Source organism: Vulpes lagopus, chromosome 2 (genome assembly GCF_018345385.1).
Source record: "Vulpes lagopus strain Blue_001 chromosome 2, ASM1834538v1, whole genome shotgun sequence".
Taxonomy (NCBI): Eukaryota; Metazoa; Chordata; class Mammalia; order Carnivora; family Canidae; genus Vulpes; species Vulpes lagopus.
In genome coordinates this window covers 160,892,162-160,915,777 of record NC_054825.1, presented here as the reverse complement: position 1 = coordinate 160,915,777, position 23,616 = coordinate 160,892,162, and the positions used below count along the sequence as shown (strand labels likewise).

The window sequence follows — 23,616 nt, the reverse complement described above, 5'->3', positions numbered from 1 at the left end:
AGTTTTGATTTGCTTTTCCCTAATGATAAACATCTTTTCATGTCTCTGTTGGCAATTTGTATGTCTTCTTTACAGAAATGTCTTCTGCCCATCTTTTAATTGATTTTTCTGGGTGTTGGATTTTATGTTTTTTATATATATTGGATACTACCCATTTATTAGCTGTGTCATTTGCAAATATCCTCTCCCATTCTGTAGGTTGCCTTTTAGTTTTGTTGATTGTTTCTCTCTGCAGAAGCTTTTTATTTTTATGTAGTCTCAATTGTTTGTTTTTAAAATTTTCCTTGCCTCAGGGGACCTATTTAGTAAGAGTTACTTTCTCTTTATTCTTTGCATATTACTTTTTTTTTTTTAAGATTTATTTGAGAGAGGGAGAGCACGTGAGAGTTGGGGGAGGGGCAGAGGGAGAAAGAATCCTCAAGCAGATTCCCTGCTGTGCAAGAGCCTGACGTGGGGCTCTATCCCAGGACCCTGAGATCATGATCGGGAGCTGAAATCAAGAACTGGCTACCCAAATGACCAAGCCACCTAGACATCCCTAACAAATTAGCTTAAAAAAAATTTTTTTTTAAGTAGGGTCCATGGGAGCCCATGGGGTCCATGGGAGCTTGAACTCACTATCCTGAGATCAAGACCTGAGGTGAGATCAAGAGTTGGGACGCTCAACTGACAGAGCCACCCAGGTGCCCCACTTATTACTGTTTTTTTATTTGTAGTTACCATTAAGTTTATGTATAACATCTTCTGCATATAGCAATCTATATTAAGTTGATTGTCATTTAAGTCTGAACCCATTCTTTACTCCTTGTCCCTTCCCCCTCCCCATTTTAGGTATATGTTGTCATATTTACTACTTTTGCTTCCTACCTTCATACCGTCACTTTTGGTCTTTCCTTTCCACTGAGAGTCCCCTTTAATATTTCCTGCAGAACTGGCTTACTGGTCATGAACTCCTTTGTTTTTTGTCTGGGAAACTCTCTCCTTCTATTCTGAATGATAGTCCTGCTGAAGAGAGTATTCTTGGCTGCAGATTTTTCCCATTCAGCACTTTGAATATATCATACCACTGCCTTCTAGCTTGGAAAGTTTCTGCTGAATAATTCCCAGATAGCCTATGGAGTTTCTCTTGCATGTAACTGTCTTCTTTTGTCTTGCCACTTTTAAAGTTTTTTTATCACTATATTTTGCCATTTTAATTACAATATGCCTTGGTATAGATCTGCTTTTGTTGATTTTGTTGAGGGTTCTGTGTTCCTCCTGGATGTAGATATGCTTCTATCATCAGATTAGGGCATTTTCCAGCTATCATCTCTTCAAATAAATTTTTTCTTCTCTTCTTCCTTTTTTTTCCCCTCCTCCTCCTATAATGCAAATGTTAGTATGTATGATGGAGTTACTGAGTTCCCTAAGTCTATTTTTGTTTTGCTTAATTCTTTTTTTCCCCTCTTTTGTTTACCTTAATTACTTTCCATTACTCTTCTAGGTCATTAATTCATTCTTCTGCTTTTTCCAGCCTGCTATTCATGGCATCAAATATGTGTCTAATCTCGTTTATTGCACTGTTCATCTCTGATTGGTTTTTAGCTCTGTGTTAAGGGTCTCACTGATGTTGTCCACTCTTTTCTGATGTCCAATGAGTATTCCTTATGATTGTTGCTTTAAATACTCCATCAGACATGTCGCTAGTATCTGCTCATTTAGATCTCCAGTTGAGGCCTTGTCATGTTCTTTCATTTGGGACAAGTTTGTCTTCTCATTTTGTCTAGGTCTCTGTGCCTCTGTGTATTAGTAAAGTCAGCTATGTGTCCTGTTTTTGAAGGTTTTATGAGGAAGAGGTCCAGTAGTGCTCTGCTGTGTAGTGTCCCTTTTTTCCCAGGGCCTGACACTTGCAGTTGTCTCTAATGTGTGCTGTGTGTGCTCTGCTCTTTTGTCTTGGATGGTTTTTCCTTCAAGGCCACTCATCTGCAGAGGCTTTTTGCCTGTTGTGGGCAGCATTTGGTCCCTGGCCCAAATGTAGTGGATGTGCTCTGGTCTGCTATGAATTGAGACTTGTCACCACCATTGCCAGAACCAAGGCTCTGAAAAACTCCTGAGTTGGGAGATGCATTGTTGGCAGAACAATCTTCTGGTGGAGGGGCAGCTGCATTGGCACTGAGGCAAGCGTGACTAGCAAGGGTGGTTCCACCAGAGTGTGGGAGGGGGTTGCTGGGTTTGGTGTAAGTAAGTTAGGTAGTAAGTATTCATGCTATACTGGCTCCCACAGGTGGCCCTGTGTTTATGCTGAGGTGCAAGGGAGGGAAACAGTGACTATCAGTTCTTCTGTTCCTGGAGGGATCTCTCTATAAATGCTGCCTCTCTGGGACATACTCCAAGATAAGCCAATAGCCTTGGCTTATTCCCTGGCCCCTGGAATTCATCAGATCATTGTTTCCATGCTGTATGTCCAAGTTGTTTGCCCTGCTATCCTCCAAGAGGAACCTCAAATGCCTCGGGGCTCTATCTGATCTAAGCCCACTAACCTTTAGGATTCCAGGCCTTCAGCCTCTCCTGATCCAAGAACTCACAAAATTTGGCCCCTCGTGCTTTCCAAGCTAATTGATATGGGTATTTGTTTTCCCTGTGCATACTTCTCTGTGGGAGTCTGTCTCTAGACCTTTTCCATCAGTGCAGCTCTCTCTCCACCATATTGGCCACAGTCCAGTTCTCTCCCAAATCATGGCTCCACACTTTCTACCTTCTTTGATGTGGACTCTTCTCTACTTTTAGTTGTGGAGTTTGTTCTGCCAATCTTCAGGTCGATTTCTAGGGTATTTAGGATGCTTTCACATTCAGTTGTATTTGTGGGATGAGGTGACCCTAGGATCCTCCCTCTCTGCCACCATCATTCCCCCACCTCCAGAATTTTTTTTAAGGTTTTGCTGTATCTGTGTTCATGTGAGTATTGCTCTGTAATTTATTTTTTTTAAGATTTATTTATTTATTTATTTCTGAGAATACACAGAGAGGAGAGAGAGAGAAGCAGAGACACAGGCAGAGGGAGAAGCAGGCGCCATGCAAGGAGCCTGACACGGGACTCGATCCCGGATCTCCAGGATCAGGCCCTGGGCCGAAGGCGGTGCTAAACTGCTGAGCCACCCGGGCTGCCCTGTAATTTGTTTTAATATTATCCACATTTAGTATCATGTTAGTATTGGGTTCACTTAATTACTTGGGAAGTATTTGAACTTTGTTTTGGAAGACTTTGTATACAATTGGTACTGTTTTATCTTTTTTTTTTTTTTTTTAAGATTGATTGGATTGATGATAGACAGAGAGAGAGAGAGAGGCAGAGACACAGGAAGAGGGGGAAGCAGGCTCCATGCCGGGAGTCTGACGTGGGACTCGATCCCGGGACTCCAGGATCACGCCCTGGGCCAAAGGCAGGCGCTAAACTGCTGAGCCACCCAGGTATCCCGTTTTATCTTTAAATATGCTGTAAAAATTCTTACATATTCCAGGGATGACCCTAAGCTGACGGCCACAAAGAAAACAGGAACATAAGACCTACAAACACAAGGAACTGAAATTGTCCAACAACTCAAATGAGTAGAAAACAGAATCTGTCTTAGAGACTCCAGAAAAGAACACATCCCTGCCAGCACCTTGATTTTAACTTATTGAGACCCATCCTGTGTGGGACTTCTGCTCTACAGTACTATAATGTAATTTGTGTTGTTTGAGCCATAGGTTTGTGGTAATTTGTTAGGACAGCACTAAAAGCTAATAAATCAACATCATTCTGTGAGCATTTCTTGACTAATCCAAGAAAATTTCCTAGGCTCATGTACCTTTTCTGAACCAACCTGGAATTAGCCTCTAAGAAGTTCCAGTTCTTTTTACTGAAAAACTGCACCAGTAAGAGGGCATTAAATATGCTCATGCCTACTGGATTCCACTGCTTTCTAGGCTCTCTTAGAAGAGACAGGGGATATGTACACAAGTAAATATTTCTACATACATTGAAATCTTCATGTACATTTAAATCCACAAAGACTTAACAGGATTGGATAAGGACTTATAAGACTCCAGCATACTCAGATAAGGCTTTTATTTACAAACAAAGATAGAGTACCATAAGAGAAAAAGAATATAATACCAAACATGTAGTCCCTAACCAATACATAAGCTGAACTTCCTGAAAATTAATAAATTCTAACCTAGGAAAGAGACTGTTAAGAAATGAAAATTTTAAAAAGAAAGAAAAATGAAAATCAAAGGCATAGAGTATGAGAAAACATTGGTAAAGCATATATCAAATAGGGAACTTATATGTAGAATATATATCAAATCAGAAAACAGAAACCAACCAATTTTTCTAAAAGTAAGCAAAAAACATTAAACGATAATTCACTAAAGAAGATATATGGGTGGCAGATAAACACAGAGACTAATCCTCAACACTGAGTCATTAGGGAGACAAGTCAAAACCACACACCTACTAGAATGGCTGAAATGAATGGCCCATGTCTTATATACAGTCATCAGCAATAAGGTGAAGAAACTGGAAACCTAATACTGTAGGAGTAAATATGAAATGGCATTACACTACTTGGCAAGTTCTTATAAAGTTAAATATTTAGATCAACTTCCTGCATAACAGTGTGAGGAGCTTTGCAGGCCTGCTTCCCATTAAAACTGGGGAAAATTATAAAAACACAACTTAAAACTCTGGAAATGTCCTCAGATATAGAGCAAATGAGGAAACCCTTAAGAACATCTGATTATTTGTAAGAACAGCAAGAGACAATCACATTTGAACTAAGACCATTCCCTTTCTCCCCACTCCAGTGATAGAGCTGGAAACTCCACTCCAGACTAATATATCCAAGAACACAGGATTCCCTCTCCCTGGAGCTCCCAGGCAGAGGCCTATCTTCACAGGAGACAGAATGTCAGGATATTTGGATCAATGATGTTCAATTGCTGTCTCCCTCAAAAAGGCTACCTTTAGAGTTCCTCTTTGTTTTAAGTTAGGTTGACCATGAGACTGCATGTGCGCTGCACTCCTAAGGCCTCTCTTCAGTCTGAACATTTTGGTGCTTAACAAGGGTAATAAGCCTTTGGCTGAAGCCTTTCTTCACACTTACTGTATTTATGAGGCCTACTGGATTGTGATGTTTCTGTTGCTGAACCAGAGCGGACTTTTGGTTAAAGCCTTTTCCACATTACCCGCATTCAAGACTTTTCTCCACTGTGAACTTTCTGGTGTTGAATGAGGTTGAAACGCTGGCTAAATGATTTCCCACAACTGCTGCACTCATAAGGCATTTCTCCAGTGTGAATCCTCCGATGTTTAACAAGGCTGGAGCTGTGGCGAAAAAATTTCCCACATTCCCTGCACTCATAAGGTCTTGCTCCAGTATGAACCCTCTGATGTTTAACAAGGCTGGAATTCTCACTAAAGAATCTTCCACATTCATTGCACTTAAAAGGCTTTTCTCCAGTGTGAACTTTCCGATGTTGCATGAGGCTAGAGCTTTGGCTAAAAAACTTCCCACATTCGGTGCACTCATAAGGCCTTTCTCCAGTGTGAACCCTCCAATGATTAATAAGGCTTGACTTGTGGCTATAAAATTTCCCACATTCACTGCACTTATAAGGTCTTTCTCCAGTGTGAACTCTCTGATGTTTCATGAGGCTCGAGTTAAAGCTAAAGAATTTCCCACATTCACTGCACTCATAAGGTCTCACTCCAGTGTGGATCCTATGATGCTGAACAAGTGTGGAATTATGCCTGAAGGCTTTTCCACATTCACTGCATGTAAAAGGCTTTTCTCCAGTGTGAACTCTCTGGTGTTGAATGAGGTCAGCATTGCGGCTAAAGGATTTTCCACATTCACTACACCCATAAGGCCTTTCTCCAGTGTGAACTATTTGATGTATAAAAAGATTTGATTTATGGCTAAATAATTTGCCACATTCACTGCATTCATAAGGCTTTTCTCCAGTGTGTAGTCTCTGGTGCTGAACAAGTAAGTATTTCTGACCAAAGGCTTTCCCACATTCGCTGCATTTGTAACGCCTTTTTCCAGGGTGAAAGGCCTCCCTGCTCTTGGTGCTTCCTTGTGGCTCCCCTTCGTCACGGGTCACCTGATGACTGAGAAAACCAGAACTAATTGGGAAGTCCTTTCCAACCTCTCCTGCCTCTTCTCTCCTTAATGGTTTCTCTCCACAGTGCAGCCTCTGGTGTTGAAGTTTTTCTCTGAGCACTCCTTTTAGGTAAACATTCTGCTCAAGAGGCCCTTCCTCAATCTCTGCTCTATGCCACCAACCTGAAAGCAAAGAGATGCTGAAATGTACATGGACTTCAGTGGGAGGAGGTAACCTGCTTACATTGTGTCTCACACACCCCATAAACAGTCCATCACATTACTGGCAGAATCAGGCCTGAGGTTCACGGTGAGGAAGGGCTGCTGTGTGGTGCTAGACCCAGCAAGCTCGCAGATTGGTGGGAGCCTCATGAGCAGCAAGGACACAAGGATGGAATGCAGCTCAGGGAGCAGACTGGGTCTCCAACACACTCTGCAAATAGCCTTCCACAAGGCTGATGATGACCCAGTAACACAGTGTGAAAAGGCGTGTCCAGGCACAGGAAAGAACCAAATGCAACTGAATAGCTGGTGTTCAAGGACTATTAAGGATACATGCACACCTCATAACATATTCAGTGAAAGCCCTGTATCTGACCTTAAAAACTTCATATTCTGTTGCCTCAGTCTCCCCACAAACAGGCTGTGAACTCTGCAACCACGCACACTAGTCTGATAAGGTGGGCTCCTGCCACAAGTCCTCCTTCCTACCCTCCCCTGACTGGGAACTAGCACCATTCAAATGCAACAGTGCAGTCCCCTCATTCCTTTCCTTGTGCATCCCACCCTGACTCCCAGTAAAGGCACCTGCCTGCAGGTCTCTCTACTCCCCAGCATGGTTGAGCCCACTCCCATGGCACTCCCTTCCAGGGGACCCTCCTCCCAGAATTCAGTGACTGTCTCTCTCAGACCTGTGAGTACAGTAAATTTTGTTTATTCCTGAGCCTCTATTGTCTCCTCCTATGGCTGCACCTGTCTTATAAGTGAATACAAAATGACTGGCATCACAAATAGGATGGTTTGCTCATGGATGAGGGAGGATTTAGGAAATGCCCCTTAACTGCTTGGCTTACTAACCAGCTGTCCCAGTTGGGCCCTACCATCTGGGAAAGCTGAGTGTTGTGCTGGCATTCCTGTGTGCTGCCTTGTGCTGCTCTGTGTTGCCTCTCTCAGGCATTGCCAAGGCTTTCCATCCTAAATTGTGGAGCTCATTCTCCTACAATACCCTGAGACTTCACTAGCCAGTTTTGACTCCACAGGGTGCTAGTGAGGTAGAGGGGGTGTTCTCCTGGTGCTCTCTGTTAAGGGATAGACTGGTATAACTGGATAAAAATATTATGAAGTCTCTACTGGGATCGAGGTTGAGAGTGAAAGGGTAACCTTGCACCCACCAAAGAAACACTGTATGTCAGGTGTTGGCTATTAGCAGATCTGTCAACCGAGAAGGGCTGGGTAACGCCGGGGAGATGACTCCTGTGGACTTGTGGCACCAGGACTGGGAGGTTTTTTGTGTTCCCATTCAAGTCCATGTTGTTCCTCAGTCCTAAGCAGATATACTGCATCACCTTCACAGGAAGTCTATCATGGCACCCTGTGAGGGTCAGTACTGCTGGCAACTCCTCCACTGCGTGTGTTGCTGCTGTTGCTCTTTGCCTCCCAATCTCATGGGTATGAATCCCAGGTCTTACCTCTGGAGATAAGTGGCACAATATCTAATGGCCTAGGAGCTCAGCAGGAACATTTCATTCCAGCACTCTCAATAACCAGAGGAAGTTAGCTAATAATTCAAGAAAGGTAAAAAACCTTTGAAACATTTCTGCTTAGTGACGCTATCTATCAACTTGCCAACTCTGCTCCCAAGGTCCAGGGCCAATTCCCAAAGGACATCAGGCCACCATAGCTCTCAATGGATACCAATCCAGCTGAGCTCATCCTAAGAGATGGACAGGCCCATAGGAAAGAAGCATCCAAGGTCTTTCCAGACCCAGCAGGTCGAGAATACAGAAAGTAGAAATTAAAATTCATAACTTCACAAGACTGGAAATCCAAATTATTCTGAAAGATTTCATGTAAAGAGAAGGGGGAAAGGAGCTCACTGGTTACTGAGAACATTCAATACAGGCTTGCAACTCCTGCTCAGATCCCCAGAGATGAAGCAGCTGCTGACATTACTAAAGAGCCTAAGATGCATAATTTACTTTTTTTTTTTTTTTAACGGTTTTATTCATGAGAGACACAGAGAGCGAGGCAGAGACATAGGCAGATGGAGAAGCAGGCTCCTTGCGAGGAGCCTGATGTAGGACTTGATCCCAGGACCCCAGGATCATGACCTGAGCCACCCAGGTTCCCCACATTAACTTACTTAAAGATCCTCTGGACCACCAAGTTCAAGTCCCACATGACATTTTTAGCTGAAGGCACCCAAATGCCAGAGCAGGAGTGACAGGCCAAAACTTTTGATGAGATTATAAAAGCCTCAGATGAGGAATCTGAACTTCTACTACCCTTCAGGATTCAGAAGCCCTGCCTTTACTGACTTGGATTTTCATGGCCTAGAAATGGCCAACAGAACTATCAAGAAGCCCTTATGGTCCTCCACAAAAGTTGGAATGGTTGAGTGGATCTATCAGTACTTTGAACACATAGACAAGAAAAATCCTGAGTGGTTTTTATCCAGAGGAGGCCTCCTTTGTCACAAAGTCTAGGAATTGTTCTTGTAGGTGGCCTTCTCAATACAGGACAACATTGCTTAATTTTATTGACATGTCCCACACCAAACAGGATGGAACTAATTTGCCGTAAGGGCTCCACCTACTCTGACTCACCTACTCTGACTCACAAAGTCTGACTTACCATACTCTGCCTCCTAGTATGCAGGACCCCCATCTATACCACTCAGTCTGCATCTTTCCCAACTTCCTCTCACCCCTACTGCCCCCAGGTGACTTACTGACAACATAGACCCCGCGAACTAACTACTAGGCAAACCATCCCCAAATTACAACTAAACAAATTATTTAAAAAGCCTCATCAGGGCAGCCCGGGTGGCTCAGTGGTTTAGTGCTGCCTTCACTCCACAGCGTGATCCTGGGGACCCGGGGTCGAGTCCCATGTCAGACTCCCTGAGTGGGGCCTACTTCTCCCTCTGCCTGTGTGTCTGCCTCTCTCTCTCTCTGTCTCTCATGAGTGAATAAATAAAATCTTTTTAAAAGCCTCACCAGGAGCACCTGGGTTGCTTAGTCGGTTAAGTGGCTCCCTTCAGCTCAGGTCATGATCTCAGGGTCCTGAGGCTGAGCCCCACATTGGGCTCCCTGCTCAGCAGGAAGTCTGCTTCTCCCTTTCCCTCTGCCTCTCCTCCCTGCTTGTGTTCTCTCAAATAAATTAATCTGAAAAAAAAAAAAAAAAAAAAAAAAAGAGCCAAAGAGCCTCATCCATATTACCCACAGGTCTGGTGGCTCAGGGAACCACTCCTCTGGAATCACCCAAAGATGCTTCAGCTCCAAAAATGGCAACAGTCAAGGCCTCCAGTGAGGATTCAGCTAGTCCTCAGGCCTTGTCACAGTCCCCAGGACAATCACCCATATACAACTCTGCTAATTCACTGGAATTCTTAAACATTTCCTAACTTTATGTACGACTGGAGCCCAAGTCACCACCATTCCAAGCCACCTATTCAGATTTAAAGGAAGTGCCCCTTTAAACTACAGGGTAATGCCAGTAAAATTACTTATGGCAAAGAAATTTCTCAATGTCAATACTGCAGTGGTCTTTATTAAATGGCTACCTGTCACAGTGACCCCTAACACTGAGTTTTTCTGTTCTAGACAAAGATGCCAGTGCACACCACATACAAAGCTGAATGAGCCAAGGTCCTCGGTCCTGCCAGTAAGAATCACCAAATGAGAACCTACAGGCCTGCTCCTGGTGGTGAAGGTCGAAAACACACAACAGTATCATCTGAAATTACTGCTGGCCTTCAAGAGTGCTGTACAAGATCTACTAAATGAAAGGGTGATTATTCCCATAATATCTCCTTTCAATAATCATATTTGGCCAGTCTTCAAGGCTTTTACCCACAGTGCCACTTACTATTGATTATTAAAACCCTAAAGTTTAAGTTCTCCCCATCAAGGCTCTAACACCTAACATAATTGAACTAACTGAAAATACCCAAGTGTGCCCAGTGACAACTTTGCTGTGATAGATCTGGGCAATATAATTTATTCAGTGCCTATTACCAGCCACAGCCCCTGTTTGCCTTTATCTTTCAAGGAACCCAACATACATTTATTGAGTTGTCCATGAATAATTTAAACAGCCCAGTGACTCCACAATCTATACTGTCAGGACCCAGACAGGGTCCCCCCAAAGAACCTTGTTTGCTTACACCATCTGCCTTTGTTCCCAACTATACTCTCCTAGATGGCTGCACTTTATAATCAAGTCACCCCCACAAACGTACGGCTTGTGCTCAGGAGCCAAATGCACTTGACCGATTTCCCACGTTAGGTTTTTTGCCCTCCTTAATGCTAACTACCTCACAGGCCCATATACTTTAAATAACAGCACCTCAGGGGCACCTGGGTGGCTCAGTCGGTTAAGCATCCAACTCCTGGTTTCAGCTCATGATCTCAGGGTCGTGGGATCAAACCCTGCATCAGGCTCCCCACTCAGCTCAGAGTCTGCTTGGGATTCTCCCCTTCTGCCCCTCCCCCCATTTGCATGCTCTCTCTCTCCAATAAATCAGTAACTAACAGCATCTCTGGATTCTACTGCAGGCCAAACCCATGGGCATAGCACTTTATAAACTTTCCCCTACTGACTCCCAATGAGTCTATACCCCAATGTGCAGTGGTTACAGAGGATCCCCATGGTTCTTTATCCACCAGGCATCTCCCTTGTGCTATTAACCCCAGGGAAAACTGGCAATATTTACTCCTATCTTAACAGGATTTGCCACAGCCACAAGAGACACCAGAGCTGGCCCCAGTACAGCAGCCTTTGTCAAACGAGATTATATCATGAGTGCCAACCAGCACCTCTTGGTGACCCTCTCAAGATCACATACAAAAGCTACATTAAACACTGTCCCCCACCTGCACCCCAATGTTTATAGCAGCAATGTCCACAATAGCCAAACTGTGGAAGGAGCCTCGGTGTCCATCAAAAGATGAATGGATAAAGAAGATGTGGTATATATATACAATGGAATATTACTCAGCCATTAGAAACGACAAATACCCACCATTTGCTTTGATGTGGATGGAACTGGAGGGTATTATGCTGAGTGAAATAAGTCAATCGCAAAAGGACAAACATTATATGTTCTCATTCATTTGAGGAATATAAAAATTAGTGAAAGGGAATAAAGGGAAAGGAGAGAAAATGAGTGAAAATATCACTGAGGGTGACAAAACATGAGAGACACTTAACTCTGGGAAATGAAAAAGGGGTAGTGGAAGGGGAGGTGGGTGGGGGGTTGGGGTGACTGGGTGATGGGCACTGAGGGGGGCACTTGGCGGGATGAGCACTGGGTGTTATGCTGTATGTTGGCAAATTGAACTCCAATATAAAAAACTTAAAAAAAATAAAAATAAAATCAACACTGTCCCTATGCAACAAGCAAATGAGTCTCTCTAAGCCCAGAGAGCCATAGATAACAGTCTGGCTTAACTGTTAACTAGCCAGGAAAGAAGGTGTTGGTGCTATCCAGGGTACCTCCCGCTATATGTAAATCAATCATTCTAAACAGCTACAAGCAAAGCTCTGATTAGGCCAAGAGGTAAAAATCTTCCATAACATAACCAAAATCTCCCAGCAGATTCCCTCAAACCAAGAGGTACCTAACTTGTTCTCTTGGATTTTCCCCACTAAGCACAGTGCCCACCTGTGGCCTGGGTTTCAAACCCTCATCATATGTCTAATAGTACTCCTCTCAGTTGTCACCTATGTCAAAGCTTGCCTTTGATGGGTAGACCAAGCTATTCCAGTTACCTATAACATCTCCACAACTCAGGTGGCAAGCATTACCCGTCACAGTATCATTAATGATGTTGAGACATCACAGGATTCATTGTATTATAACCTCTTAAACTTCATGTTGTCCTGTTGACTCAACATCCCACAAACAGGCTGTGAGCACTCCATTCAGGTGACCAGCTTAACCAAGTGATAAGACTGGTCTCTGTCACATGTCCCCCTTCTTGCCCTCTCCCGTGACCTAGTGACATTCAAATGTTCCAAATGATATCAGCTTATACTTACTCTCTATACGCCCCTCCTGGTCCCCAGGAAAGTCACTTGCCCATAGGTCCTCACTCACTCTCTGCTTCTCTCTGCTTGATTAAGCCCACTCCCTGGGTGCTCCCTCCCATGTGAACCACCCCCCAAGACACATAGACCCCACTGTGTGTCATGACTCTCTCTAGACCTGTTGAACATAATGAACATAAAGAATACAAAACAAGGCTACTGCTGGGGAGCATTGCAGAGGGAGCAGTGGGGAGGACCACATGAGATACAGAAGACAGAGATGGGGGATAGCCCAAGGTCAGAAATCATAGTAGACATAAAACGTGTGCAACTGAGAAAGAAAAGATGGGAATCAGCCATGGACTGTGCCTTGGTAACAAATTATCAGGGCTCAGTAGAAGGATTCCTGGTATGACCTGAGCCCATCACTGAGTTCATACTTGCCCACCTCTGCCCTCCAAGTACCTCCTGGCATAGCTGCAGTCATGACTCCACAGGGAGGCAAAAAGGGTTCTCTCCACCACTCCAATCGGCTAACTTCATGAGTCCTGGAAGATGCAAGTCCTAAGGGAGAGACAACAGGTGGGTCAAAGTGACCCACTCCACAACAGACCACAGGAAATAAAACAAAAGTATTAGAGAAGAATCTTGGAGGAAACTCTTACAAGAACAACCTAGTCAAGCAGTGGCCATTTTAGTGCCTCAATTGCTGGTATAGGCGCATCCCATGGCAGCCAGAGGAAGAGAGCAGAACCTGGGGCATGGAGCTGCCAAAGAACTTTACAGCATTCCAGGGCCAGGGAGAGGCCAACAGAGTGTGATCCATCAGGCTGACTGCAAGACTCCTAATTCCCAAATCTTTTCCTGCAGTTTTGGGGCAGCAAGTACTGAGGCAGCTCTAGAAAAGAAGGGGTAGTACATACAGTCCAGGCTCTCACAATATCTACTCAAGAGCATGAGAAAGGAAGAAATACCCACAGTCCAGCTTTGGGAAGGTGATACCTGTCCCTAAAGTAAGGAGAAGAGCAGAACCCAGCCCAGGACACTGGAGTGGGTTGTAAGGACCTTACCCAGAGAGGCCATCAGTGAAAAGTTCTCCAGCATCACATCACGGTATAGGAGTCTCTGGGCTTCATCAAGGAGTCCCCACTCCTCCCAAGAGAAGTAGACAGCCACATCCTCAAAGGTCACATGGCCCTGTCAAAAAGGGACAGCTGAATTTATGTGTGTAGCTTCCTTTCCCAGGACTCTAGGCATCCCCACAAATGTCTACCCTCCTCCAGAGTTCCCCACCTCAAAGGAGATACCAAGCGCTGTGCCACTGCTGCCTACTTGTTCCTTACTGTCCCAGTAAGCACTATGTTCAGTCCTCAGCAACAACAGGTGGGCAGATAAATGCCATCTGACCTCTCGGCCCCTGAGGCAGAGCCTCACCCTTCTGCCAGACAATTCACTTGGGGTGCCCCAGATCGTGCTTACCAAACACAACTAACTTTGGGCAACTGTTCTTCAACCCCCAGTACAAGAGCCTGGAGCCATGAGTTTATACTCCTGCCCAACATGCATATCACTGTACCACACTTGCCTTCACTGCCACCCCTCCAACCCCTCACTGCCACCAGTACCCCCTACACCACATCATGCATCTCCCTGGCCTTACCACATGCCAGTGTGCACATGCCATCTAGAGGGTGCTTGGCAAACATAATCAGAATCCCATCCTGTCCCAGAATTCCAACGACCCTGACTGCTAGAAGCAATCCCCAAGCCTGCTTTCAAGGCCTTCCTGCCTGGCCCATATCCTTGCTTCATCCTCAGCCACCAGGAACGACACAGATTTCAGACACCCTCAGCCCTCTTCCACTTCTTCTTCCACTTGTGTTGCAAAGGTGTCCCCTCACCTGTCTCAGTTTCCTCTGATGCTTATTTGAAGCCCAAGCCCACTTGTCTTTCATGCTAGGCCTACAATTATCCCAGTGGATCCCATCTGATCTTGAGCTAATCCCCTGGTCCAAGCAAGGGTCAGAACAAGAGCATGTGAAGCCCAGAGCTGAATGAATAAGCAGTAGCACCAGCTTCACTGTAACCTCACTACTGTCTCCACATCCATCTCATGTCCACTGGCCATCAGCTAGACCCACTTCATGCCTACACCCTGTCGCATGGACACTACTCTCTCTCTCACATGTCTTTGGAAACCCCTCTACCCCCATCCAGGTGTCCAACAAGAGATTCAATCCTTGGCCCCACACTCTGCTCCTTGTTATCTGAAGATGCTCCTGCCAACTCTGATCCACAGCTCATCTTAGTCCACACACCATCCATACTATGGGTATCCAATCTGACTATTTCACCTCAACTCCAGACTTGTGTGTCCTGGTGCCCACTCAACACACCCACTTGTGGGTCTCTGAAGAAGCATCACAGTTCAACATAGCCCAAACCTGACTAATAATCCCACTGAAAATGACTCTTACCACCAACTCTGACATGGTGGTACTTGCCTGCTTCTAGCTATTAAGGCCAAACATCCCTGAGTGACCACTGCCTCTTCCATTTCCTTCTCCCACCCTCCACATCAGAAAGTCTGCTTGGACCTACTGAAGAAACAGACCCAGATTCCAACACATGTCTCACCTCCACAGCCCACACTAACACTCACCTGGACTACCGCAGCTGCTTCCTCCCCACAGTCTACTGTCTGCTCTGCAACAGGAACAGCTCATGAAGTCTGGTCCTGTCACTTCCGTCTTCTGCTAACCTTCCCTGACTCCCACCACTCCAGAATAGGGGCCCAGCTCCTGGCTTCCATTCTAGGTCTTATTTGTTTCCTACTGTTTCCATCAGACACAATAGAGACCTAAAGTTTCATGAGTATTCCCAGCTCACTTCTAGCATTTTCTAATGTCTATCACCATGACTGTAACATCTTATAAACATCACGCCGTTGGTTGCCAGAAATGGGAACCAATCCATAGAATTCCTGCCCTGGACTCAGGCCCCTGATCTTAGGCGATCACCTTCCAGGGATCTAGGATGGAAGAGTAGAGATAATAGCAAGCAAAGAGTCACAGAATCCAGCAGCCCATGCAGGTGGGACCTGAAGAGGGTGAGGTTTGAAGATAACCCCCACTTACCTCCGCATGGTATGGAAGCAAATCTGCAGCAATAGGAACCTACAGAAAAGGAAAGCCATGAGAGGCAGGCAACAGTGTTGGGCCACAAAGGTCAACCCAAGCCCCTCACACCATCTGGTCTTCAGTCCTCAGGGATGCCTCTTACCAGCTGTGTGACACTGGATACTCAACCTCCCTGTGCCGCAGTGTTGTCATCTGTAAAATGGGGATAAATAGTGGTACCCACCTCATGGGGCCATGATGTGTATCAAATTCATTCCTATGTGTCAAGTAATTAGTAGTGACTTTTACTGACCTCATAATTAAAACGTTTGTCAACATTTTCAGTGCAAATAAACTGACAGGTATTGAAAATGAGTTTTGTACATACATTTTAATTAAGAGAATGTGATATTTAAGACCCTTGATTTTAATCAGATGCTTAGTAGTATATTTAAAACTTCAACCAACATGAAGTACTTACATCAATTTAACTTGTTAAACCCATGCTATTTTAATGCCTACGTATGTATGTATCTACACACATGTGCAAATGTATATATACATGTATACATGTATTTTTATCAGTTAATGTTTAAGTAAAACTTAATTCATATAACTCACAGGTTAATAAAATGGGGATTGGGCCTGAGCAAACAGTAGATACTAGTGTGGTGGCAACTTGGCTGCTTACTACACACACTCCTAAAAGCAGTCCTGCTGGGGGTCTTTCCAGCTACTCATCCCTCCTGCTCCAAAGGCTGGGGGAAGGTAAGAGCCAAAAGGCTGCCCTACTCACCTGACTCTTCCTTTTCTCCACAAGGACTGGACATGAAGGCTTGCTGAGTCCAGAGTGGCAAACCTAAACCACTGAACATCTCAGGCTCCATTCCAGTCCTGGGTCCTTAGATCCTATAACCCTGCACTTCTGCACACACTAACCAGAACCACTTGGGATTACCCTTCTGAAAGTAGCCAACACCCCACCCCCAAGCCCATCTGAAATAAGAATTTAAAATTCTCCCTCCTAAATAGGAATCCCCACCACATCTTGGATATCTTCAGCCAAGACCCATCCCCAGGATTTACATGTGAGCGAGCAAGCTACGCCAATGACACCTGCACTTGACAAGGTAATTCCAATCATCGTGTCCCAAATTCAACTCCTACTCTTTTCCCTGAAACCCGCTCCCTGTACCGACTTCCCCATCTCCATCCTTCCCCGTATTTTCAGGAACCATACATACATGCATGCATACAAACAAACACAGATGGTCCTTCCTTCTCTTCTTTCTGTCACAGCCACTTCTAGGCATCCAGGAATCCTGCCCAGTTTTTAAAATCCCTGAGAGACCTCATCCGTCCGCCCCCTCGATAGCCGTCAGTACGTCCAGTTCCCGCCACCATGCTCCGACTGTCTACTGTGCGGACTCCTCCACCCTATCCTACCCTACCCTCTCCAGCAGTGTTCCCTCAGAAGCTTCTGAAAACTCTAAGCAACACGTGGGCGTCCGTCCTCTGTTCACTACAGTCCGTGGCCATCCGAGCCCTCGGAGCCCAGGCCCAGCCACTCGGGTCGCCAGTCCACTGAGACCTGCTCCTTGCGGGCACGTGACCGACCGCAGCTTTAGGACGCGAGTGCGGGCCCTGTCCCCGTAGCCCTCCCGCACCCCTCACACTGGCTGACAGCAGTGCGGCCGCTCTCTCCAGCTGGGCGCGGGCTGGGAGGCCCAGGGACCCGCGGCCGCCTACCTGAGCCAGGTCCCTCCGCGCGGCCGCCGCCATCGGACTCTGCGGACGGAGCGGCGCCGGGGGAGGAGGACCAGCACCGGGGGCCCCGATCCCGCGCCGCTGCGGTACCGCAGCCCCACCTCTTGTTGCGGCTTCCCGCTCTCGTCACCCCAACCCCACAGCTCCCTTCCCGAACCTCAGTTCAGACCAACCGGCCCCAGAGGCCCGAAAACGCCCGCCCCTGCTGCCGCGCCAGAAGCCCCGCCCAGCGCGTTCCGCACGTTAGAAATGTTCGCTTTCATTTGCAGAGCGCGGGCGGCGCGGGGCGCAGCGCCTTTCGGGTAATGTAGTTCCCACCGCGCCCCGCGTGGAGCAAGTGGGCCCACAGGCACAGATGGCAGGCAAGAGAAGTCTGGCTCAGAAACTGTACGAGGCTCTCCTCCAGAGACCATCCTAAATGCAGATGGGCCTGGATTTCAGTTTTCCTACGCAGCTGGTACTATAGTCTTTCCTTCTGTCAAAGGACTTCAAAAGTCTTGAGAGCCACAATAAAGCTGTTTCCTTGGATTGAACTAATTGTCCGTTACCAAATTTCCCTTGCTAAGGGGATGCCAAATATCAGACAGCAGTGGTGAATCAATGTCTGATATGTGAGGAAAAATGATGCAGTTCTGAATGTAGGTGGGGAGATAGGGATCCCAACTGTTCACCTTTCTCCCTCATCCCACATATCTGTGCCCTTTCCCTTCTAAGGGCCCAGCATTGGTGTTCAAGTAGGACAGTGGGCCTCAAGCTTATAAGCCAACATGCCTCTCACTCCTAGATTTCTCCCCGTCATCCCTTTCTACTTAGTATTCCCACTGCCCTTTCATTCCCATATACAAAGCAAACTCCCTGCAGGTAGGAAGGATGCTGGACTGTTGACACCAGGAAGCATTGGTAAAAGAAATGCCACCACTTTAGTATGTTTTCTCCCAGTACCTCCCTTACCACTGGCTTCATTTCTTTCGTGTCAGTCTTCCGGTTCCCCAATTCTTCTGTCCTTTTTATCTGTAGGCTGAGTAATGACTAAATCCACCACTGCTTTTGAACAACTCATGAGAATAAAAGATGATGAAGCATTCACTCCTTCCTGGGATTTTTCTGGAAGTAGATATTAAGTACTAGCTGATTCTGGAAAGGAGGTGGTACATCAGTATTGGAGTTGAGAACATGAAATGATAGAGACCCAAGTGGCATTAGTTATTTAGATTAGGCCACAATGTAGCATGTGACTATAGACTACCATTTAAGGAAATATACATAAGTGGTAAAACTGTAAAGACATTAAGAGTATGATTATCAAAATATCAGGTGAACTCTAGGGACCAGAGTTCTGTTTTACACTGGGTGATAGTTTTATAGGTATGGTCATTATTTTTTTTTTAATTTAATTTATTTATTTATGAGAGAGACAGAGGCAGAGACATAGGCAGAGGAAGCAGGCTCCCCCATGGGAATCACAATGCAGGACTCGATCCCAGGACCTTGGGATCAGGCCCTGAGCCAAAGGCAGACACTCAACTGCTGAGCTACCCAGGCATCCCTAGGTGTGGACTTTATTAAAGAAAAAACATGATTTGTACATCTTATTAACACTCAACTGAATGTATGACAGTTTTTTTAAAAAGAAAGAGGAGTGAACCCTGGGTGGCGCAGCGATTTAGCGCCTGCCTTTGGCCCAGGGTGCGATCCTGGAGTCCCGGGATCGAGTGCCACGTCGGGCTCCCGGCATGGAGCCTGCTTCTCCCTCTGCCTGTGTCTCTGCCTCTCTCCCTTTCTCTCTCTCTCTGTGTGACTGTCATAAATAAATAAAAATTAAAAAAACAAAAAAAGAAAGAGGAAAAGCTATTTAGATAGTTTAATTATGTCACAATAATAAACAAATGGATGATCTCAACAGGCTGAAACAACCTGACATGGTCCAGAGTCTTTATTGGGGTTCCCATGGGAAGACACAAGCAAGTCAGGTAGGTACATTGAACAAACTTAGATACTTTGAATAATTTTAGCAGACTCTGGGATATAGTCAGTAGGACTCAACAACTGCTACTCCTGGGTGAAATCTACAGTTCCATTCTGGAAAGCTGTTAGTATTTTGTTTACTTCAAAAAGAAGAAAGAGGCCTCCACTCACCTGAAGGGAAGCCATATAGCAGAGAGCATAAGCTACATATCCCAGTCTACTTCATGTTGACTGTGCAGGACTTCAGGGTGTAACCTGACCCAAGTCTGTCTACCTGATGCACAGCAAAGCCAATCACTGAGACATCAGGTATGCAACAGAAAAATGGGAACTGCACTCTTGAACTTTTATCTTTATAACTCTGCCCCCTTCCTTGTCTTCCTCAGAACACTATTCAGGTTTCTACCTGAATCTGTGTCTCCTGAATTGCAATTCTAATTGCTCACGTAAGAGTCTGTCTGTTTGCTTTAATTTTCAGTGAATTCTTTCTTTTTTTTAAGATTATTTATTTATTTATTCAGAAAGAGAAAGAGAGAGAGAGAGAGAGAGAGAGAGGCAGAGGGAGAAGCAGGCTCCATGCAGGAAGCCTGATTTGGGACTCGATCCCAGGTCTCCAGGATCATACCCCAGGCTGCAGGCGGCGCTAAACCGCTGCGCCATCGGGGCTGCCCTTCAGTGAATTCTTTCTTGGTCAACAAGTTGTATTCCAAATTTGTCCTCTTCTAGTCTGAAAAGTATACACTCTGATTCTATTTATTATATTTAAACTAAAAATCACAAACATGTATTTAATACATTCAAGTTGTGAAAATTAGTAATGAGAAGTCTCACTAAAATGGAATTTACTGAAGAAGTCACTGGCCAATGCACAGAGCCAGCAGCAGAAGGAACAACTGGAACGCCTTCGGAAAGATATGGGCTCCGTAGCCTTGGACACAGGGACTGCCACAGACAGCTTATCTCCTGCACTTGACCCTTCTGACTTGATCCTGACTCGGGGAACTTTGGATGAAGAGGATGACGAAGCTGACAGTGATACTGATGATATTGATCACAGAGTTACAGAGGAAAGCCGTGAAGAGCCAGCATTCCAGAATTTTATGCAAGAATCAATGGCACAGTACTGGAAGAGAAACAACAAGTAGTTTCTAGAAGTCTGAAATTTTGGAACCCTGAAGGAACTATCCTAACCTCTGATGGGGGCTACTATAAAGGACAATTTTGTTCAGAGTAGCAGTGTTTCTCTTATAGGGAAATTTGACTCAGATGCAGCCAGGGATACAAGACCATTGGACCTAACAGGCTTCACGTGAAGTTTTATCATTTCAACTTAAGTACTTTTGCTGCTGATGGATGGAACAGAGACAACTTACTGTTCACCTCAAATCTCTATTAGGCTGGATCTGTACTCTACTCTCCCGCCTTGCCCTTGACCCTGTACCATGAATTCCCCTCCTTTTAGCAGAAAGGGCAAGAGGAATCATGAGCTTCCCCAGGGTGGCAGCAGTCTGCTTGGCAACCAATCAATGTTGGGTACAAAAGGTGCCTCACACGGGTACCTCATTGTAGAATAACAGGTTCGTTGAAGAAGGTGAGCAAAACATAGGATTAATGAATAAGAATCCTGCTTTGGATGGTGACTTGGATAAAGAGTTTTAAATTAAAAAAAAAAAAAAAAAAAAAACACGCCTCGCCGAAGCGCCGCCGTCTCTCCGCCGGCTGCCCCGGACTCCAACCGCCTCTTCTCGCCATGGATCCCAACTGCTCCTGCGCCGCGGGGGGCTCCTGCACGTGCGCCGGCTCCTGCAAATGCAAAGAGTGCAGATGCACCTCCTGCAAGAAAAGCTGCTGCTCCTGCTGCCCCATGGGCTGTGCCAAGTGTGCCCAGGGCTGCATCTGCAAGGGCGCATCGGACAAGTGCAGCTGCTGTGCCTGATGTGGGGGAGAGCCTATTCCTGATGTAAATAGAGCGACGTGTACAAACCTACAGTTTGTGGGGGGTTTTTTGGTGCTTTTTGTCTTGGGTCCAACTCTGACCCGTTTGCTACTACATTCCTAGTTAGGAAGAAGGCCCCCTGACGGATGGGCTGGGCTGCTGACAGGACTCCTGCTCGCCCTGCTCTGAGCCAGCAGGAGCGAGGAAACAACACTGCACAATGAACAAACAAGATTCAGATGCATGAAGTTGTGTTTGCACCGAGGCCACCCACACTGCACTCCTAAGTCCACACTGCAGAAGCGGCCCGCCCCAGCGGTGGCCAGTCTCGCTCTCCATCAGCCTCAAAACCAAGGTTCACCTGCCGGAGGCCTCCCACCTGCTCCGCCTGGTCTTTGAACTCCGGAGGCTGCAAGGCCAAGGAGCGGGGCCTTACGCTTTGCAGGGCGGGGAGACAGTGAGCTGCGAGCACAGCTGGTTCCATAAAAGCTAGAGAACCGTCCGCTGCTGAAGTCGGAGGCCAGCCCTCCCCCTCCTTCCCCCGCCTCCGGGATCCTCGCCTGAGCCCACCTGCCCCCCGCACACCCTCGGGAGCAGCGGGGCGAGAAGGGATCCCTCCTCCCCTTTTCTCCTTAAAGAATTGTGCCTCGGGATGCCTGGGTGGCTCAGTGGTTGAGCGTCTGCCTCCAGTTCAGGTTGTGATCCCGGGGTCCTGGGATCCAGTCCCACATCAGGCTCCCTGCGGGGATCCTGCTTCTCCCTCTGCTTGTGTCTCTGCCTCTCTGTGTGTGTGTCTCATGAATAAATAAATAAAATATTTTAAAAATAGAGAAATGTGCCTCTCCTTTGTTCCCCAGACTTGCCTATGGTTTTGCTGTAGCGTGTTTGTCCTGAATTGCAATTCTCTTTTCCCAAATAAACCCATCTTTTGCTGGTAAAATATCTGGCAGCTTCTATTTTTAAAGTTAACAGAGTTATAAATACATTTACTTCCCATTTCAAAATATAAGGGATTTAGAACATTAAGCAACTAGCCTTCTCTCAATGGATGTTGTCTGACAAAATGCTTGGAAATTCTGATGTAGAGAACAAAGGAAAAAGAAAAAGAAAACTTTCCCTACAACTTAAAGCTCATTGACAAGTCCTTGGGACAGGCAGTGACCTTCCTCTAGGAACTCAACTGCCTCAATGTTAATACTTTGCTAAGGGCAAAAGACAATCTTAACTTAATATTATCTCAACCTCCAAGATCCTGTAAGTCTCTTTTAACATACAAAAATACTAGGGATGCCTGGCTAGTTCAGTCAGTAGAATGTGTGACTCTTGACTTCGGGGTTGTGAGTTTGAGCCCCACTCCTAGAGGTAGAATTTACTTGAAGGTAAAAACATATAAAAATTCCTTTGAAAAAAAATTTCCTTTGGAAACTTCCTTTATTTCTACCCCACCATGATATATGTTAGCACCCATCTTCCAAGCATATGGCCCACTGATATACATTTAAAGGGTCTCATGACTAAGGTTTTACTATGTGGTACTAAACAACCTTTTCCTAACAACAGCTAGCCCATCAAGGGACTAGTTCCTCAAGATCCTGGAAATCTTCCTTCCAATTTCCTTAAGGACTTAGGCTTTCAGTCACTCCTCACAACCCCAGTGTAACTCTTTCTGCCCACAGCTTCTGCCCCCATGCTTTAATTTTAATCACATTTTTGCACTGGCAATGTCTCAATAATTTTTTTTGACCTTTCACTCCAAACCCCAACATTGGCATATCAATTCCATCATTTTAATTCCATAGAGAGATATAGTCACATATTATATAGATACTGAACATTTATTTTATTTTTTTAAGATTTTATTTATTTATTCATGAGAGACACAGAGAGAGGCAGAGACACACACAGAGGGAGAAGCAGGCTCCCCGTAGGGAGCCTGATGTGGGACTCCATCCCAGGACCTGGGATCACGACCTGAACCAAAGGCAGACGCTCAACCACTGAGCCATCCAGGAGTCCCTATTTATTTTATTTTAATCAAAAGCTGTACCTCTCTCTCAATCTTCATTCCTTCTCTCATTGCAACTTTTCATCTGGGATCAGACTTCTTTGGACTTGAATATTTTGTTTAAAATTTTATTTTCTATGGGTTTGTTTTCCATTAAATTAATAGTTTTGGGCTTCAAATAGTCTTATGTCACACTTTCTTAAGAGACATTTTCACTATGCATAGAAAATTAAATTCGTGTCTGTTTCTTCTACATAGAGACTGTTTTTATTGCCCTCCTGACTCCCAAATGACATTTGGTAAATCGCCTTTCTCTCAGACATTTGTAATGCACAAGGAATATAAGGAATATAAGGAATTGAATACATCGCTGTATAGAGAGTATGTAATATGATCTTGTAAGAAAGTATTACCACTGTGTTCTACACAATCACTTATTATACT

At 45.4% G+C, this 23,616-nt stretch overlaps 2 protein-coding genes across 3 annotated transcripts in view; one reads left to right on the top strand and one right to left on the bottom strand.

Moving 5' to 3' along the window:
- Positions 1–826: 826 nt before the first annotated feature.
- Positions 827–23,616, bottom strand: part of LOC121484461 (zinc finger protein 773-like) — an 86,154-nt gene continuing 63,364 nt past the window's right edge. Inside the window, exons 1-5 of one of the 2 annotated variants that reach the window (XM_041743765.1) lie at positions 17,249–17,471; positions 15,518–15,556; positions 13,451–13,577; positions 12,846–12,944; positions 827–6,311 (exon numbers count right to left, since the gene is read on the bottom strand). In XM_041743765.1, coding sequence (XP_041599699.1) covers positions 5,215–6,311; positions 12,846–12,944; positions 13,451–13,577; positions 15,518–15,556; positions 17,249–17,281 — 1,395 coding nt within the window. In that variant the 5' untranslated portion in view covers positions 17,282–17,471 and the 3' untranslated portion in view covers positions 827–5,214. Of the gene's footprint in view, positions 6,312–12,845; positions 12,945–13,450; positions 13,578–15,517; positions 15,557–17,248; positions 17,472–23,616 lie in introns of those variants that run through there. The other variant, XM_041743769.1, reaches the window with a different exon arrangement.
- On the top strand, positions 20,935–21,293 carry LOC121484475 (metallothionein-2-like). Its single transcript, XM_041743791.1, has one exon. The coding sequence runs from the start codon at positions 20,982–20,984 to the stop codon at positions 21,165–21,167; it is 186 nt and encodes a 61-aa protein (XP_041599725.1). The 5' UTR covers positions 20,935–20,981; the 3' UTR covers positions 21,168–21,293.